We start from the raw sequence: 18,844 nt of genomic DNA, 5'->3' as shown, positions 1-18,844 counted from the left end.
ATCCAGGTCCTTGCTGAGGCAGGAGTTCAGTCTAGTCATGACCAACCTCTCAAAGCATTTCATCACAGTCAATGTGAGTGCTACCGGACAATGGTCATTAAGGCAGCTCACATTATTCTTCTCAAGCACTGGTATAATTGTTGCTTTGTGAAGCGTGGAAACTTCCGCCCGTAGCAGTGAGAGGTTGAAAATGTCCTTGAATACTCTCGCTAGTTGGTTGGCACAGGTTTTCAGAGTCTTACCAGGTTCTCCATTGGGACCTTCTGCCTTGCGAGGGTTCATTCTCTAACATCTAACATCAGCCTCTGAGACAGAGATCACAGGGTCATCAGGTGCAGCAGGGATCTTCACAGTTGTAGTTGTGTTCTCCCTTTCAAAGTGGGCATTGAAGGTGTTGAGTTCATCTGGTAGTGAAGCATCGCTGCCATTAAGGCTATTGGGTTTCGCTTTGTGGGAAGTAATGTCTTGCAGACCCTGCCAGAGTTGCTATGCATCCGATGTCACCTCCAAACTCATTGGAAATTGACTCTTCACCCTTGAAATAGCCCTCTGCAAATCATACCTGGTTTTCTGGTACAGATGTGGGTCACCGGACTTGAATGCCACAAATCTAGCCTTCAGCAGACAACGTACCTCCTGCTTCATCCGCGGCTTCTGATTTGGGAATGTACAGTAAGTCTTTCTAGGCACACACTCATCCACACAGGATTCCCTTTCCGCTCAGATTTCCCAGAATTCTTATTCTCTATTGTTCTGAACTACGACAGGACTGTCATCACCAGTAACTTCAGGAGTGATATCAGTGATGTCTCAAATGTGAACACCATGGCAGCTGAGTTCCTGAGCTCATCGGACAGCTTAGATCTTAGCCATCCACTTGCAAATACATTTGATTTAGTAATGACAAAAGGGTTACTCTTTCTCTGATAACACTATCTCTGATCATCTCTGTATACTTTTTGATGCTCTCCTGCCTGGAACCAAAGCCACAAAAGAAATTACAACTAAAAACCGGTTCTTGATGCTGCAACACAACCTAATATGGCTGGCGAGTTCATCTGGCCCATATGACTTAAACTGCTCAGTAAATTAAAAGGTTGATTCTTTCAACAATAACTGGACAAATGTATTAAACGCTGCGGCCCCACTTGGGGTTAAAAAGAAACCACCTGGTAAACTGTTGCCATGGTTAAACAATTCTGTCCATGAGCTCAGGAGATCGTGCAGAATAGCTGAGAGAAAATGGAGGAAAACCGGGCTAGAATTCCACTGTAATATTTTCAAGGAAAAGCTAGCCTCATTTAACAGTGCTATACACGCCGCAAGAACAGCCTATTCTCCAAGATTATTACAGAGAATAGCAGCAATACAAAAATATTGTTCAACTATAAACCGACTGTCAAACCCTGCTCCAGCCTATAATGTTCTCAGTCACACATCCACCACAAAATGTGAGGAATTCACAACATTTTTTAACAACAAAATATGTTCACTAGGGAGAATATTGCTACAGATGCTGGTAACCTCTATAAAAACCTCATAAAGAGACAGAAAACATGTCAAAATTTACAAGTATTTCCGATTCAGAACGCTATAAAATTGTAACAAAAAGTAAATCTGTCTCGATCCTGGGCTTACCACACCTTTTAAAGACTCTTAATAGGTTTTGCAATTCTGTTACAAAAATTTACACATCTCTCGAAAATATTGTCTTTCCATATGCCTTCAAAATTGTGGCCGTCAAACCCCACTTAAAAAGCAAACTTTGATAGTGAAGTGCTAACAATCTACAGGCTCATATCAAATCTTCCCTTCTTGGGGAAGAATCTTGAGAAAGTCATGTTCATCCAACTCAACAACTTACTGAATGGGAGCAATATTCTAGAAAAGTTCCAGTGAGGATTTAGAGTAAACCACAGCACAGAGAAGGAAGGCCCTTATCAAAATTGTCAATGACATTGCTTTTAAAGCTTTTAATGGTCTGAGACTGTAGTAAATCACAGAATCATTTTTGTTTTATAATCCTGCCTGAGCTCTCAGGTCTCCTTCCACTGATCTCTGAAATGTAAACAATCTCCCTCAAAAGATAATTGGCAGGTCAGCTTTTTTGAACCACACTGTGGAATTCAATACTTAAAACTATAAGGGATGCAGACTCAGTTGACACTTTTAAACGCCAGCTCAAAACCAATTGATTTAACCTTGCTTTTAAATAACATCTTGTCTTTTATTTTCATGTTTGCACTTGATCCCATTGCAAAGCACTTTGCACGACATAATTTGTCGTTCGAAAAGCACTCTCAAAACAAGTTATTATTATAACTATTAAAAAGGATGTGTGCGTTCACCCTCTCTATGGCACTATTGATTATACACTCCTCGATAAGATCACCCATCAGTCTCACACAGTCCTAGCCTGTCTAACCCCTCCCTGCAATTCAGGTTCCCAAGTCCTGGCAACATTATAGTAAATCATCCTTGCAGTCGTTCCAGTGTAATGCTTCCCTTCCTAATCAAGTTTCTTCAAAATTTACTGAGATACAGTGTTCCAGCCCTTCGAGCTGCGCTGCCCAGCAATCCCTGGTTTAATCCTAGCACAATCACGGGATACTTTACAATGACCAAGTAACCTACCAACCGGTACATCTTTGGACTGTGGGAGGAAACTCACGCAGTCACTTGGTTACCAGTATCTGTAGCTATACTCTCCCTAATGAAAGTAATTTTGTTAATTAAAAAATATTGCAAATTCCTCACGTTTTGTGGCAGATGCTTGACTGAGGACATTATAGGTTGGGGCAGGGTACAACAGTGGCTTGAATCACCGCTATCCTCTGTAATAATCTTAGAAGATGGACTCTTCTTGCAGAGCGAATAGCAGTGTTAAATGAGGCTCGTTTTTCCTTGAAAATATTACGGGGGTGGATTTCTAGTCTAGTTTTCCTCTATTTTCTCTCAGCTAATTTACAATGTTGTGTCCAACTGCAATGTTATCCCAGCATTCTGCTAATCTTTCTCTTTGGACACGTGTGCTACCAGTGAACTCCAGGTTCGGCAACCTCCAGATAAAAACACGTTCGGCTCCTCTGGAATTCCACATCATCAAGAAAGGTGCAGCCACTAGTGCCTGATGAAATGTCATGGTCCGAGACACAGACTGTTCACATGTTCTGCCAGTGTTGCCTGGACAATCTTCTATGTGGTGGGTGCTGGGGCAATGGCATCGACACGGGGTGATGCCAATAGGCTCAATAGACTGCTAGAAAGGCTGGCTCTGTTACTGGAGTCAAACTGGACACACTGGAGGCTGTGGTAGAACAAAGGGCCCTGTGGGAAATCCTGGCAATCTGGACAATGTTTCTCACCCTCTACACGCCACCTTGGCTGAACAGAGGAGCACTTTCAGTAAAAGACTGATACAACTGGTTGGAGTAAAGATTCTTCCTCCTCATGTATGTGAAGCATATAAGAAATAAAAGTCAATTCAATTGAAGTGCACTGCTCCAAAGATCGCTGTACGAGGTCATTCTTACCCTCAGCCATTAGGCTCTATAATGAGTCAACCTACAGCCGGGAAAGTGACAACCCCCTCCTGTCCAACTGTTTGTGGTAACTTACTTTTTATTCTTTCTTTCTTCTCTTTTAATATTTATATCTGTGCACTTGTAATACTACTGTAACACTGTAATTTCCTTTGGGATCAATAAAGTATCTATCATCTTCCCCTCCATAGACGCTGACTGACCTGCTGAGTCCTTCCAGCATCTTGTATGTGTTACCCGAACTTTCACAATTTCCAGCATCTGCAAAATCTCCTATGTCTCTGAAATGGCGACTGCCCACTCCCCTCCACAGCCGCTGGCCAACCTGCTGAGTCCCTCCAGCACCCTACCCTCACTGCTTGGAAAACTCCAAGAACAGCCCTCGAACCTTCAATGGAACTCCATTGGGTGGAAACCCAAAAATAACTGTGACGACTGAAAATACTTCCGAATAGAAGACTGAACAGAAGCAGTAACATTTTAACTCAAGTCTCCCACTTTGGAAAATGGCCCAAGCCACTTCCTAGCACTGAGCTCAGACAAATGCTAGTAATCTGATAAAGGATCATCATTTTTAAACACCCTTAGAGAAAGATCATGCTCATCCCATTCACAATGAGTGAAAATAACTTTCAAATAACTTCTAACACAGGGCCTTCATTCCACATCCCCTGGCACTTTAAGAGAAAAAAACAGGAATATAAGTTTTCACTTGCCAAGTATCTCACTACGAGCTCCTTTCCACCACTTAATCTGAAACACCCTGATGTTGATATCAGTCTCTGATCTTCTCATTCCATCAAATTGAGGTTGTTGTCATATAATGTAGACTGCTTTCATCACAGGCAGGCACATGGTATTAGAGCCACAACATTTGCAAGACAGTCAGTATTGCAGTCATCTACTACTATTAACTTATCCTCCCTTCTTGACTGAGCTCGCACCTGAATCATTAAGGAAGTACACAGGATTTCTTCAAAAGATCTCCTGGGACCCTGAACAGCAAATGTTTCATTGGTGCAAGTTCAAACAAAACCTGCAATGAGACTCGTTAAACATTTTAAAGTGTGTACCACTGGTGGCTACAGGTAAAATGGTGAATGTACAGTGAAGCCAGTCCTGCTGAAGGGTCTCGGCCCAAAACGTCGACTGTTTACTCTTTTCCATAGATGCTGCCTGGCCGGTTGAATTCCTCCAGCATTTTGTGTCTGTTGCTTTGGATTTCCAGCATCTGCAGATTTTTTTCCTGTTTGCCAGTGCACCATACCTACTTTGTTGCAAAGATTTGTTTACCTCCAGTTTTTGAAAACATAGTGAATCACAGGGACATGCAGCAAGGAAACAGGCCTTTTGGCCCATCGAATTTGCACTAACTGTAAACCAGCCATTGCACACTGTTTTAACACTAATCCCATTTTTTCCTTTCATTTCCCCATATTCTCTCCCACACCTACCTGTTTCTCCCACTCACCTCCACACTTGGGGGAAGTTACATGCAAATTAATTGCCAACTTGCATATGTTTGGGATGTGGGAGGAAACCGGAGCACCCAGAGGAGAACGTGCTGACTCTACACAGACAATCCCCAGGCCAGCACTGAAACTGTTTGTACTGACAGTGTGCTTGTAGAGCCGTACCACTTTGATGTCCAGAATGTTTTAGCATAGAGGTAAAACCTTCTCAGCCAACAGCCATCCGACAAAGAGAAACAATATCAACTATTGTGGATATTGAGTTCAGTCAATCATCATCTATGCCTTTGGATGATAAACCCAACAGTAGGCACAGTCTTCAACTACGGGCCACGTAATGATGTGCAGATCGATCCCAGCCAATGGTCACTCCCCACTGCTGAGACTGACCCAGTATGTGGCCCGTTAGAGAGAGGGGCCACATGACAGATGGCAACAGCCACTCGACAATGGACGTTGCTTCCCAACAAAGACCGCAATGCTTTGGGCATCGATGTGAGCAGTGAGCTACATTAAGGTAGTTATTGGTCTTAGCTAAAAGCCACTTAAGACACTTACTTTGATCTTGACCAATGGTCAGCTGGCCATGGACATTGACCTCCCCACCAACCCATTAGTGCACAGTGACTCCAGCCAAGATTTTAGTCAATAATGCTAACACACAGTCACTTATGAACATCACCTGAAAAATAAGGTAAAAACTTTGGTGACATTCATACTTAGGTGACTATTTGTTACCTGACAGACAGTAACAGACTGCAAAGATGACCTAACACAACAGACAAATCATCTCATCCAAAGGTCCCTCACACTAACTGATCACTGCTGGTTCCCTTTAAGGTGGTGGCAGTGAGCCACCATCTGGGACCATGGCAGTCCTTAGGCGAAGGTGCTTTTACGGTGATGCCCAGTGGGAGTTTCAGGATTTAGATATCTACCAAAGGAGATGCAAGGTGCTCCTTCCCTTCACTAGTCTGCAGGTCACTCTTGGGCAAGGTGTAGCACCTGCTTAGCCCGCCCCATCAGGGTGACGTGAAGCCATGGGAGCAGGTGGTGGATGGTTGTATGAGCAGCCGGTGCAGATCACAAGTCCTGGTTATGCAACCACTGACATCAGGCAGACAATCTCTGAAGAGTATTGATAATGACTGGGATCATCCCTTTTGTAAAGACACTGCCCAGAAGAAGGCAATGGCAAACCACTTCTGTAGAAAAATTTGCCAAGGACAATCATGGTCAAGGACCATGGTCACCCACGTCCTACGACACGGCACATAACGATGATGAGAAACAATGATATGATTCCAAGTTTGAATGGTGTGTGACTTGGCAGGGAATCCACAGGCCCCGGCAACCTTGAATTCCTGGTGGTGGAGCTGAAGGTGGGTTTGGGTGACACTGTTGGCAGCGGCCTGCAGTACACTGTGGTGCACACTACAGTCTCCAAACCTCAGTGGTGGAGGGCTGGTTAATAGGTTACAAATTAAGCAGGATGTTCTGACATGGATGCTGACAAGCTTCTTGGCTATTGTTGAAGCTGCACTGATCAAAACAAGTGAAGAGTGAAGACCGCCTTATAGATGGTGAAAACAACTTTGGATTGTCAGGACGTGAGTATCGTACTACAGGAGGCCCAGCTTCTGATCTGCACTTGTAGGCATGGTATTTGCTCGGGTGTTCCAGCCAAGTTTCTGATCAATGGTGGTCCCCAGGACATTGATGGTGGGGGACATAATGAAGGCATTTTCTTGGAACATCAAGGTCAACTGTTTGGAAAAGGAGACTGTGAGAAGAATTGTACTACTTTCTCCCAAACCCTACCTCAAGTCTTGCAAGTCCACCTCATTTGCTGAGAATTAGCAGATGAAGCAGATCACTGCCCTATCAACAGTGTCCATCCCCACTTCTGTGCTTGCTTGCAGTCATTGATGAACAGCAGAAGGTGGCTGGGTCAGGACGATACTCCGAGGAATGCTTGGCATGGTGTCTCGGGGCTTCAGTGTCTGTCTGGCCTCCAACACCCATCATTCCTCATCTGAGGTACAACTCCAGTCAAGGATCGTTTGTTCCTCAAAGCCCACTGAATTGAGTTTTAACACGGCTTCTTGGCCAAATGCTACAGTAACTTAGAGTCAAAGAGTCATAGAAAAGTACAGCACACAAACAGACCCTTTGGCCCATCTAGTCCATGCTGAAACCATTTAAAATGCCTACTCCCATCAAGCTGACAAATGGGAGTATGCTTGGATGCATTACAAGCACATTACCGCCTGTCTAGAAATAAAACAGTTGATCATTCTCAACCAGGAATACAGAGAATTCTTGAGCAACATAAATGTGTTCTTCAATGTTTCTGCATCTGCAGAATCTTTTGTGCTTATGATACTGAGAATCCTTTGATCACTTCTCAACAGAGCTAAGATTGTTAACAGATACCTGCAGTTTCATAGTTCAGAGATTTGAGTGAGATTCGATTTTTTGTGGAATTCATGAGTCCAATGTGACTACTATGTGAGACAGAGTTAATGCCAGAAAAGTGTTTCCAGATACACAAAGCCTTGGAGCTATCGGGAGTTTGGCTGGAAATGTGGGAGTAGATGCACTGAACATCGGCAGATGAGGGGAAGTACAGCAAATGTTGCTGAGACATTGCAAATATTGTGGCAATTATGAGAGGCTAAAGTGAAATAAAACCCTGCTTTTGAGAAACTGTGTGCAATTTGGATTACAAAATCATTGCTACAGAGAGCAGCTGATGAAGAAGGCATTGGAAGCTTATGCAACGGAGGAGATGAGCTAGTCGGATTTGGAGAACCGGTTGAACACAATGTGCCCAATACCTATCATGGTGACTCCTGTGGAAGGGACATGCTCTGTGCAATCTATATCAAGGTATAGGAGTAAGGGCAACCAGAGCCACAACACATTGTAGCTGTTCTCTCCCTGCTTTGTATTCTGGGCTGTGGGGGTTATTACGTTTATTATAACTAGTCACAAGAGTGGGGCGTAGTAAAAGCAAAGGAAATAAGTTATGTATTCTTGCTTGTTTCATGGCTGTCTGTAGCTTGAGACTGGCAGAAGTCGTATCTTTTGCTGATCGCTTAAAATCGCTGAATAACGCTTCACTTACACTTGGGGATGCTGAAGTTCATCACTTCGAGTTTGCTAAATGCTACTAAAGGATCAAATAAAGAATTCAGCTTTTGGAGTAATCGTTGGAGTTGGAAGACACATCATAATAACTCTGTGGCAGTCGCAGACTAGTGGCAATTGTCTTATTTCGGTTTTGCCACTACACACCTTGTTCCAGAGAAATGTTCTCCCAATGGCACCAACTTAGAGGCAGGCAAATTAAACAATGAGTCATGTGCTGCTAATAGACAACAAGGCCACATTTACACTCACTGGGAGATACTTTCTGCAGGTAGTGAGATGTAAGATGTGGAATTTCAGTTTTCCAGCAATTTGCTTGTAGCCTAGCTTTGGTGATTTAAGGGTTTGTCTAGATGCTTCTTAACTGATGTGAGTCTTTGCTTCCATCAAACAGCGTACTCCATATTCCAATCACTTTTTGACTAAAAAACAGATGCCCTCTGAACCTCCTCCCCCTTACCTGAACCTATGACATCTAGCTTTAAACATCTCTGCTATGGGGAAAAGATTCTTGCTCTCTACCCTCTCCGTAACCCTCATAACATTGAATATCTCAAGTGAGTTTTCTCCCATAACTTCCTCCACCAATAAAAAAACAGCTTACTTGGTTTCTCCTCATAACAGAAATTCTCCAACCCAGGCAACACCCTGGTGAGTCTTTCCCCCAGCTTCCTGGGGACTTATCTCCTGCATTCTATGGACAAGTGATTTTTTATTCCCAGCAATCCCTGTCAATCCTGATCACATGGATATAGAAGGACTTCTCCAGTTCTCATAATGGGGAGAAATAGTACCAGTGAGAGAGTTTAGTTAGGGAGATGAGGGAAGATCTCACCTTCAACATGATGGAGCCTGGATTCAAAAGCAGAACCACCAGCACAACAGCAAGTTGTTCTATAGCCATAGCCTTAGCCTTTACCTGTTACCTGCTGTGGTAGGTGTTCAATGCTTTAGTTAGTATGTGCCCAGGTTTGGACGCCTGGAATATATAGAGGGCTTACAAGACACTAGAAATGACCCAATGAGGCCAAATTTACTGAGGATTTTTTTTTTACTGAAGTGAACCCAAGGAAGAATTCTTCACTTTACTCTGAAGACAACTTTGACAACATTTTGATTCAGGTGTGAAAATTGAAAGACATGATCTCACTGGCACATTAGTTGTCCTAGACCTGCTGAGGATTTATCCAGCATTAGTTTAACCATAGGACCCTTCCAGAAATTTGCACTGTGGCTGAAATTAGTTATTTTGGAGTCAGGTAGGCTTTTGACTGGGTTTTGCATCCATGATACAGGAAGCTAACTTTAATATCAAAACCATCAAATTAATACTGCAAGAGTCTTCATAGTGAAAATAAATTCTGCTTTGAAGGGCAAAAAAAAATCTAGAAGAATTGCTTCCACTTTCCAGGAATCTACACAGCACAGAATTAGGTGTGGGAGACAATTCCTTACAAGCGAAGACATATTGCAGGTTTCCAGTCAACCAATTCTAAATTTACCCCCAGTACTCCAATGCCTTTCCTTTCTTTACCCAGCAGGAGCCACACCATACCTCCGTTACCAACACCATACTGCCCCCTACACCTTCCCAAACACAGTGTTCTTTACCCTTCCTCCATTTAAGTTGCCAATGGTGCCCCTGAGACATAACTGGCCTAGTAACACCCCACTCACACGGAAATGTTATGACTGATGAGCCTGAATTCTGCTCCTGGTCAGCAACAATTGTGTAGAACACTTATCCAGTGACCATTCCTCATGCCTGTGGGTGAAATAAAAGCTCCACGCTACACCAAATGTGAGTCCCCCTCCCTGAAATCCAGTGTCCAACACCAACTAGTATCAAACATAATTGGGCCTCGTGGATAAATATTTGCTCCCAAACCCAGGTTGGGGCCCTCGCCAAACTCACCCCAGCAAATTTGATAATTTCTCGCGGGGTTTAGCTGCTCGCTGGATAAGTGAACTAAGCCAATGGGTAGGAAGCCAGTAAAGGGAACTTAACCGATTGGAGATCTTCAGTTTACGCTTGGTTATTTTCAATCGGTCAGTGGGACTTCACAAAAGACCAAGATCAGTCTTTGGGAAAGGAAGATAAAGGGAGAGAAAGAAAAGGGGAGATACAGTGGAGAGATGGAAGGGGAAATGCTGCAGTTAGAGTAAGGAGAACATGGGAGGAGCTGAAAGAGAAACTGTTGAGGGTGAGGACCAGTTCAGCCAAGTGGAGGAGTGTGGCAGTGGAGGCTAGGTCTGTTGTCCAGAACAAAGTGGGGAGATTTAAGGCCTTCCTGAGGGGGTATAGGACTAGACAGGGACTGGACACCCATAAAGAAGGTACAGGCATGTTTGGAAACCCAAGCTCAGTGTAGGAGAGTCTTATAGCAAAGTATCCTGTGATGGGAAGGAGGCGGTTGTTCACTAAATCTGGAAATGGAGTTGCAATCAGTGTCTGAATGAAGGGTTGAGGGCTTTGTGTTGAACTTGGAGGACAGGGGTTGGGAATTGAAGATATAACTCAAAGACTGAGATCAAACTCCATGGGGAATGAGGTACTTTTGGCAGATGAAATCTGGAGCCAAACAAACCATATTATTAAAAATGGACCCCATACAACTTTTAAAATTGTTACTAGTTTCCTTAGACTAAAGCCCCAACCTCCAAAAGACATCTGGTACAATATCACAGGCTTCTGCATATAAAGAGACACAATACCGAGCCAAGTGTTCACAATCAGAATGTAACCTGCAGGCATCAACAGATATCAAAATGGAGCAAGATACAAATTAAATTTTCATGGAAATCTCCAAGACAGAACTTAGCCGCTCACAGAACATAGGCAGTTTTAATATTACAGACATTCCAACCACAAGAATAAAATAACAATGCACCTCACAAGTGGTTCCACTCAAACAAGACCTGCTCTTCCTCCACTAAACACTGTGCTCAATTCAATATCTTCAACCTTCAGTAGAGCAGAGCAGGAAATCCTGCAACTTCCCAAGTACATTTACCATTCCTGTTCAGCCTGACGGCAGGGTGAGGGGGTGGAAGATAATGTCCGAAGGAAAAGGGGAAATAAGTGCAGATCAGGATCAACAGACACCAGTGGCGTTCGCAATGCAGCCCAGGGCCAGCTACCACTCTCATCTTCCTCACCTGTGGCCCTCAGTGGATGTGCTGCTCCACGTGTCCCTGCGCCTCCATCCACACCCTGCCAGCTCTGGGGTGTTGCTGGCACCAGATATATAGAGGAGAAAAATACAGAGCGAGAAAGACATTGACCCAAAATAAGCTACCAGAATCATTTCAACATCTTCTCCCCCCCCCCGCAGAGCACACCCCCCCACCATCACTTCCAAACACAAACCTGAACAGATTCTGAAAAATACTGAGCGTCTCAACAAAGCTGCTCTTATGAAAAAAAAATCGAGCACCACCTTTGGTTTAGCTCAGAACAGAAAACACACGGAACAAAATCAATTTCTATTTTGTGTAAAATTGATAGGCAGTAACCAGCACTTAGTTATCGTTAAGTGGCAAATCCGGAGACAACATAGCAAAATTTGAGGTTCATCATGGTCAACTGTATGGTCAGACCAAATAGCCAAATGATTAAACCCTGTGATTCTTGTACACCAGAGTAAAGAACACAATTCTTTGCAACTGGCAAAGCCGATAAGATCCAGGCTTAAGGTCAACCCAGCAGTACCTTGGAATGATTTCACTGCTGCTAACAAGGATTCATATCCAGCAGTACCATTACTGGGGACAATAAAGGGAATTATTCAATCCCCCCTCAGCAAACGTGGGCATTCACCTTTAATTTAGATCAACCACACACTTGGATCAGAACCAGATGAACAATGTTATTGCTAACAGATTTTAAATTGCTAGGATACCTCACAGATACTTACTCTTGAGAGGACCCAGGCTGTCCAGGAAGAGGGCCAGGCCAAAACTGCAACAACAAATACAACACAGGGTAACGACATTTCAATTGATAAAGCCAAAAAAGCAAAGTTCAAAGTACATTTATTATCGAAGCACGTATATCTTGAGATTTGTCTCCTTGCAGCCCACCACAAAACAAAGAAACCCAATAGGACCCATTTAAAGAAGACCGTCCAAACAAATGTGCAGGAAAAAACAAACTGTGCAAACAACCGAAGCTCACAAACGCGAGTCAACAGCCACGAAGCCAGTCATCACGGCAAGCGATCTAACCATTCTTGAACAGCCAAGTACGTCTGTGAGGTCTAATGCGCTTGGAAAGTAGATGGGGCCTTTGGAAATATAGTTTATTCTCGGGAACTCCTTGCCTCATACTTGGCCTGACTGAGGAAACATCAGTGCAGATTGTTTACCTGCCTCATTTTTACTCTTGTCTCATGCACTGTTCCAACTCTTATCAAGAGCATCTAGGACTTCCTCACTGGTACCACTCATATTTTTCATCAGAAATATTCAGGTCACTGGGTCTGCCTTCATAAATTGAGCCCGCTGATTTATTTATTTATTGAGATACAGCACAGGAATAGGCCCTTCCAGCCCTTTAAGCTGCACAACCCAGCAACCCTCGATTTAACCCTAGCTTAATCACGGAACAATTTATAACAATGCATTAACCTACCGACCAGCAGGTCTCTGGACCCAGAGGGAACCCACTCAGTCACGGGAAGCACGTATGAACTCCTTACAGATCCCGGTGGGAATCAAATCCGGGTCGCTGGAACTGTAAAGCCTTGTGCTAACCACTACTATACAGTGCTGCCTGTTCTTCAAAACAGTGGAAAGCATATTGAAAACACTTGAGTGAATTTTGGAGTTCATTTTGTAGATGGTACACAAATGTGTGCTTTGTGTGTCAATACTGGACAGGGTAAGTGCTGATCTAGCATTTGCTCATTAAGTGGTGTACTCATTACGAGTATCAATCTGACAGGTAGGTAAATTCTATATTTTGGCCAGTCATTATGTTGCTGTTAAGCTTTACTAATCTCAACAAAGTCGATGACAGACACCAGCTGAATCTTAAGAAGTCAGTGAAACTGCTATTAAATCAGTAAGTGATATTGCAGCATGGATAAGACACAGTCAAGTTAAACTTACTTATTACTTAAACAAGATTCAGGTCCAGAGCTTGCATTGCTACCTTTAAATGGCATTAGAACAGCATTCTTGAAAGTCACATAAGAACAGGAATTTCAGCTGTGAGGTTCACAGATCAGCAATGTCAGGTATCCCTGTGTAATGCTGTACGGAGATATGGGGGAAATATCAAAAGAGGCCTGGGAAGCTGAGAGTAGCCATTACCTTGACCACTATGGCTGCTGCAGCTGAGACACATGGAGTCCCACATGTCCTCTCTGAGTGTGGGCACAGGGGCTAAGTGAATTTCAGATGGTGGCAAGAAGGTGTACAGGAGCAAGGTAGATCAGCTGATCGAGTGGTGTCACAGCAAGAACCTTGCACTCAACGTCAGTGAGACCAAAGAACTGATGGTGGACTTCAGAAAGGGTAAGACGAGGGAACACACACGTAGAGGGATCAGAAGCGGAAAAGGTGAGCAGTTTCCTGGGTGTCAACATCTCTGAGGATCTATCCTGGGTCCAGCATATCAGAGGCACAACAGCGGCTATATTTTATTAAGAGACTGATGAGATTCGGTACGTCACCGAATACACTCGTGGAGAGCATCTAACTGGCTCCATCATTGTCTGGTATTGGGGGGGAAGGGAAAAGGGGAGAGTCACTGCACAGGATCAAAAGAAGCTGCAGAAAGTTGTGAACTCAGTCAGCTCCATCAGCATCCTGCTCATCTTCAGGAAGCGATGCCTCAAAAAGGCAGCATCCATCACTAAGGACCCCATCACCCAGGACAGTCCTCTTCTCAATGTTACCATCAGGAAAGTGGTACAGGAGCCAGAAGGACACACTTGATGATTCAGAAACAGCTTCTTCCCCTCTGCCATCAGATTTCTGAATGTGCAGAGGGGAACCCATGGACACTACCTCATCACTTTTTTTCCTTTTTGCACTATTTATTTTTCTTTTTTAATATATACACATATTTACCATAATTTACAGTTTTAATTGTGTATTGCAATGTACTCCTGCTGCCTGAGACATATGCTGCAGATATTAAACCTGATAATGATTCTGATGAAAACTCCTGCAACAATTCCAGTTACAGTTAGCGACCCTTGCCCAAATGGTCCTGATTCCTGCAACGATCGACACTAACAGCCATCAGACCGTGCCTGGGAAGGGGGACGTTTGGGACGTTCCTCCTGTTCTCTGTCTCTGTACAGCAAAGACCACCAAGCTGAGCTGCAATGCTTCTGAAACTGGATGGCCCTATCATTTTTAGCTTTGCTCGGCTGGACCATCGGTTAGTCATATGACATATAGGCCTGTCAGTTTGACGTCAGGGGTGGGTAAATTAATGGAAAGTATTCTTAGAGATGGTATTTATAATTATCTGGATAGACAGGGTCTGATTAGGAATAGTCAGCATGGATTTGTGCGTGGAAGGTCATGTTTGACAAATCTTATTGAATTTTTTGAAGAGGTTACGAGGAAAGTTGACGAGGGTAAAGCAGTGGATGTTGTCTATATGGACTTCAGTAAGGCCTTTGACAAGGTTCCGCACGGAAGGTTAGTTAGGAAGGTTCAATCGTTAGGTATTAATATTGAAGTAGTAAAATGGATTTAACAGTGGCCGGATGGGAGATGCCAGAGAGTAGTGGTGGATAACTGTTTGTCAGGTTGGAGGCTGGTGACTAGTGGTGTGCCTCAGGGATCTGTACTGGGTCCAATGTTGTTTGTCATATACATTAATGATCTGGATGATGGGGTGGTAAATTGGATTAGTAAGTATGCAGATGATACTAAGGTAGGAGGTGTTGTGGATAATGAAGTAGGTTTTCAAAGCTTGCAGAGAGATTTAGGCCAGTTGGAAGAGTGGGCTGAACGATGGCAGATGGAGTTTAATGCTGATAATGTGAGGTGCTACATTTTGGTAGGAATAATCCAAATAGAACATACATGGTAAATGGTAGAGCATTGAAGAATGCAGTAGAACAGAGTGATCTAGGAATAATGGTGCATAGTTCCCTGAAGGTGGAATCTCATGTGGATAGGGTGGTGAAGAAAGCTTTTGGTATGCTGGCCTTTATAAATCAGAGCATTGAGTATAGGAGTTGGGATGTAATGTTAAAATTGTACAAGGCATTGGTAAGGCCGAATTTGGAGTATTGTGTACAGTTCTGGTCACCAAATTATAGGAAAGATATCAACAAAATAGAGAGAGTACAGAGAAGATTTACTAGAATGTTACCTAGGTTTCAGCACCTAAGTTACAGGGAAAGGTTGAACAAGTTAGGTCTTCATTCTTTGGAGCGTAGAAGTTTGAGGGGGGACTTGATAGAGGTATTTAAAATCATGAGGGGGATAGATAGAGTTGACGTGGATAGGCTTTTTCCATTGAGAGTAGGAGAGATTCAAACAAGAAGACATGAGTTGAGAGTTAGGGGGCAAAAGTTTAGGGGTAACACGAGAGGGAATTTCTTTATTCAGGGAGTGGTAGCTGTGTGAAATGAGCTTCCAGTAGAAGTGGTAGAGGCAGGTTTGGTATTGTCATTTAAAGTAAAATTGGATAGGAATATGGTCAGGAAAGGAATGGACGGTTATGGGCTGAGTGCAGGTCGGTGGGACTAGGTAAGAGTAAGCGTTCGGCACGGACTAGAAGGGCCGAGATGGCCTGTTTCCGTGCTGTAATTGTTATATGGTTATATTCCCAGTACAAACAGATACTCTTGTAAACAATTTTGGGCCTTGTATAGAAGGATTGATGTGCTGGCCCTGAAGAGGCTCCAGAGGTGGCTCACAAGGGATCCACGGCTTAAAACATGAACATTTGATGTCTCTGGCCCTGTATTCAAAGGAGATGATCATCAGTGAAAGACCTGAGTAGAGTCGACCTCATTAGCAGGAGAGTCTAGGATCCAAGGGAACTGCCTCCGAATAAAGGAACCTCCCTTTAAAACTGAGATAAGAAGGAATTCCTTCTACCAGAGGGCAGTAAATCTGCAAAATTCATTGCTACTGAGAGCTGTGGAGGCCAAGTCATCGTACTTAGTGGTAAGAGAGGTTAATGGTTATGGAGAAAAGACAGGAGAACGGAGTTGGGAAGATCAGACATATGATAGAGCAGGCTCGATGGGCTGAATGGCCCGATTCTGTTCGTATGCTGTAGCTTCTGTTCTTTAAAAGGGGTTGTAGCCATACTACTGAGTTCTGCCTCCTTGCACAGCTGGCAGGCACATTCATTACCATACAGTTTGTTGTCCCAGCTGTGCACACACGGGAGCCAATGTGTATTTAAGAAATGATTCACTTAAGTCATAATTCTTCAGTCATTTGACTCAGGAAGGGTGATGACAAGTGTCCCTACCTATGTTGAACATGAGGAAGTTTAAGATTAAAGGTGATAATACCCACTCAAACCTTATCTTTATCTCATTCCGAATGCACTATTTGACAAGTGCTTGGCCATGGACAGGAAGAGTTTTCCACGGTGCCTTTCATAACCGAAGTGTTTTATGCCAGATGAATTACTTTCTGAAGAGTAATTAATGTAGTAACAAAGGAAACACAGCTGACAGTTGTACAAACTGATTCACTGTTATGATTAGAACAGATAATCTGCTCTGATGTGTTGGGTGAAGGGTAAATGCTCATGAAAATATCGAGGACTCCAAGTAGTATTGCCAAGCCTTTTACATCCACCTAATGTTCAGCGTGGAGATTTGAATTTGAAACCTTCTGCGTAAAGATCTGAGGACGTTACTGGTGATTTTGGCAGCCGGCTAAGGATTGGGACCATCCCTCGGATGTCCGACTCAACACACAAAAACAGGAAGCAGGAAGCAGGCAAAGGTCTCTTACCCTGGCTGTCCCTGGATAAGGGGCTTGAGGGATTGGAGTTATCCCCAGTTTGTTCTGCATCGCGGTCGCTGACACTATTTGTGCTGAAGACATGGCGGCCATGTTCTGCAGAGCCTTATCTTTTGAAGCTTGATCCTTTAAAAATAAAGAAATGTGGATCAACAACACCTTGCAGAGAGAGCACGGAAAAATATTATGGACAGTAAACTCAATGCAAGAATAACGACAATGGGTAAGATTGGGCCATTTTGCCTAAAGTTTTTTTTTTGGAAAATCTGCTCAATCATCTTGTTTCACATAATACATTTTATTTGAGGTATCAGGTACCTTCCTGAAAGTAAGGCTCATTTTTAATCAATTATTGGGATATCACAATGAGCAAAGACCTAGAATGTTGCCACACAGTCGAGTCAGGGGACAGATCCACATTGTGGAGTAATGGGTACAGGGAAATCATTTCTCTGGAACCTACCCACGTTTTCTCAGAACTGGTCAGAACTGCCAGGGCACTGGCAGGACTTGTGTTCAAGTTTTCCAGGAGTAACGGTTGGTGAAGAAAAATATTGCCAATAGAAGATGGTCAAGCTTCAAGATTTGTTAACGGCGTGATTGAAACTCCCTGAAAACTAATTACTGTCTAAATGGGAAGGACGAGTTTATTCTTCTCAGGCAATTTGAGGTCAGTTCCTTATACTGGAAAGACAGGGCAACCTGACCCTTTAATAGCTTTTTCACGGCTGCTGAAAGCAGTGGTCACATGTGGCCACTCAGTTCTGCATTTCAGCCTTCTAAACTGAACGCTACAGCCAGCAGGATCAATGGCGAATGGTCAGGAAGGGTTTTCTTCCCACCCATCTCATCACTACAGAATTCCACCACTAGGAGGGGCTAACCTGCTTTACTTATGAGCACAATTCAACGTTAAGCCCAGCAGCAATGAGGCACGCACACATTAGTGAGTGACAGCCTCTTGGATTGTCTTCCGTTTTATGGGACTGACAGAACCATCTTCTAATGGGACATGACATGGATACTGTTGTCTATTGAAAAATAAATAATTCATCAAGATGAGCAGCCCAACTCTGATTCCACTGTAGGATGGCATCACACGTGATAATTTACCATAGATTTTTTCTTGTCTGCATTTAAAATAAGAGTCGGTTCAATTATAGTTTGCAGGGTGGAATGGTAAATTGTTACAGACATGTTGGAACTAGGCGTATCAGTAAGTGAATTTAGTCAGCTCACTCGTTATAGAGAGACCATGGCCAGTGATTAAACCTTGTACCCTTTAGTCTCACAGACTCGGTGGGCTTCACTGCATGGCAGGAGGTTGCCGGGGGGGGGGGGCAGGGGTAAAAAGGAACAAGTACAGCCAGGAGCGTAGCCCGTGCTTCAAAGCCCCTTGAAGGAGCATCACTGGGATGAATTTGAGGATCCCAAGATCCAACCTAGTTTCACTGAAAGAAAACTCTTCCACACCCTGATCCATCAATCATAACTGTCTTCTATGAAATTAATACAAAGGATTCTAATCCCAGTTCCTAACAGCCCCAAGTCCAAACTGCTGCCCATCGTCTCACCCCACTCAGAGTTATTATAGCTTAGAAGATGTGTGTTCACTGGCACATTGACCTCTCTAGGATGGAGGGAAATGTGTATAATTCAATTGTCTGGGGGGGCAATTTCCCTCAGTGCTGACAAACATGGTCTGGGAGTGCTGAT

General features: G+C 43.5%; 1 protein-coding gene across 12 annotated transcripts in view; it reads right to left on the bottom strand.

Annotated features, from left to right (window-relative positions):
* The window catches only part of LOC140731963 (transcriptional enhancer factor TEF-5-like), a 295,063-nt gene that overhangs the window by 42,749 nt on the left and 233,470 nt on the right, over positions 1 to 18,844 (bottom strand). For 10 of the 12 annotated variants that reach the window (XM_073053977.1, XM_073053985.1, XM_073053984.1 and 7 more), the window contains 3 exons: positions 17,120 to 17,254; positions 12,085 to 12,128; positions 11,327 to 11,401 (listed from right to left, as the gene is read on the bottom strand). In XM_073053977.1, the coding sequence (XP_072910078.1) occupies positions 11,327 to 11,401; positions 12,085 to 12,128; positions 17,120 to 17,254 (254 nt within the window). The remainder of the gene's footprint in view (positions 1 to 11,326; positions 11,402 to 12,084; positions 12,129 to 17,119; positions 17,255 to 18,844) is intronic. The other 2 variants (XM_073053987.1, XM_073053988.1) reach the window with 1 other exon arrangement.

The sequence above is a fragment of the Hemitrygon akajei genome, chromosome 8 (genome assembly GCF_048418815.1).
Source record: "Hemitrygon akajei chromosome 8, sHemAka1.3, whole genome shotgun sequence".
Classification (NCBI taxonomy): Eukaryota; Metazoa; Chordata; class Chondrichthyes; order Myliobatiformes; family Dasyatidae; genus Hemitrygon; species Hemitrygon akajei.
Note: the sequence above shows the minus strand (reverse complement) of the source record. Positions and strands in the feature narration are given on the sequence as shown.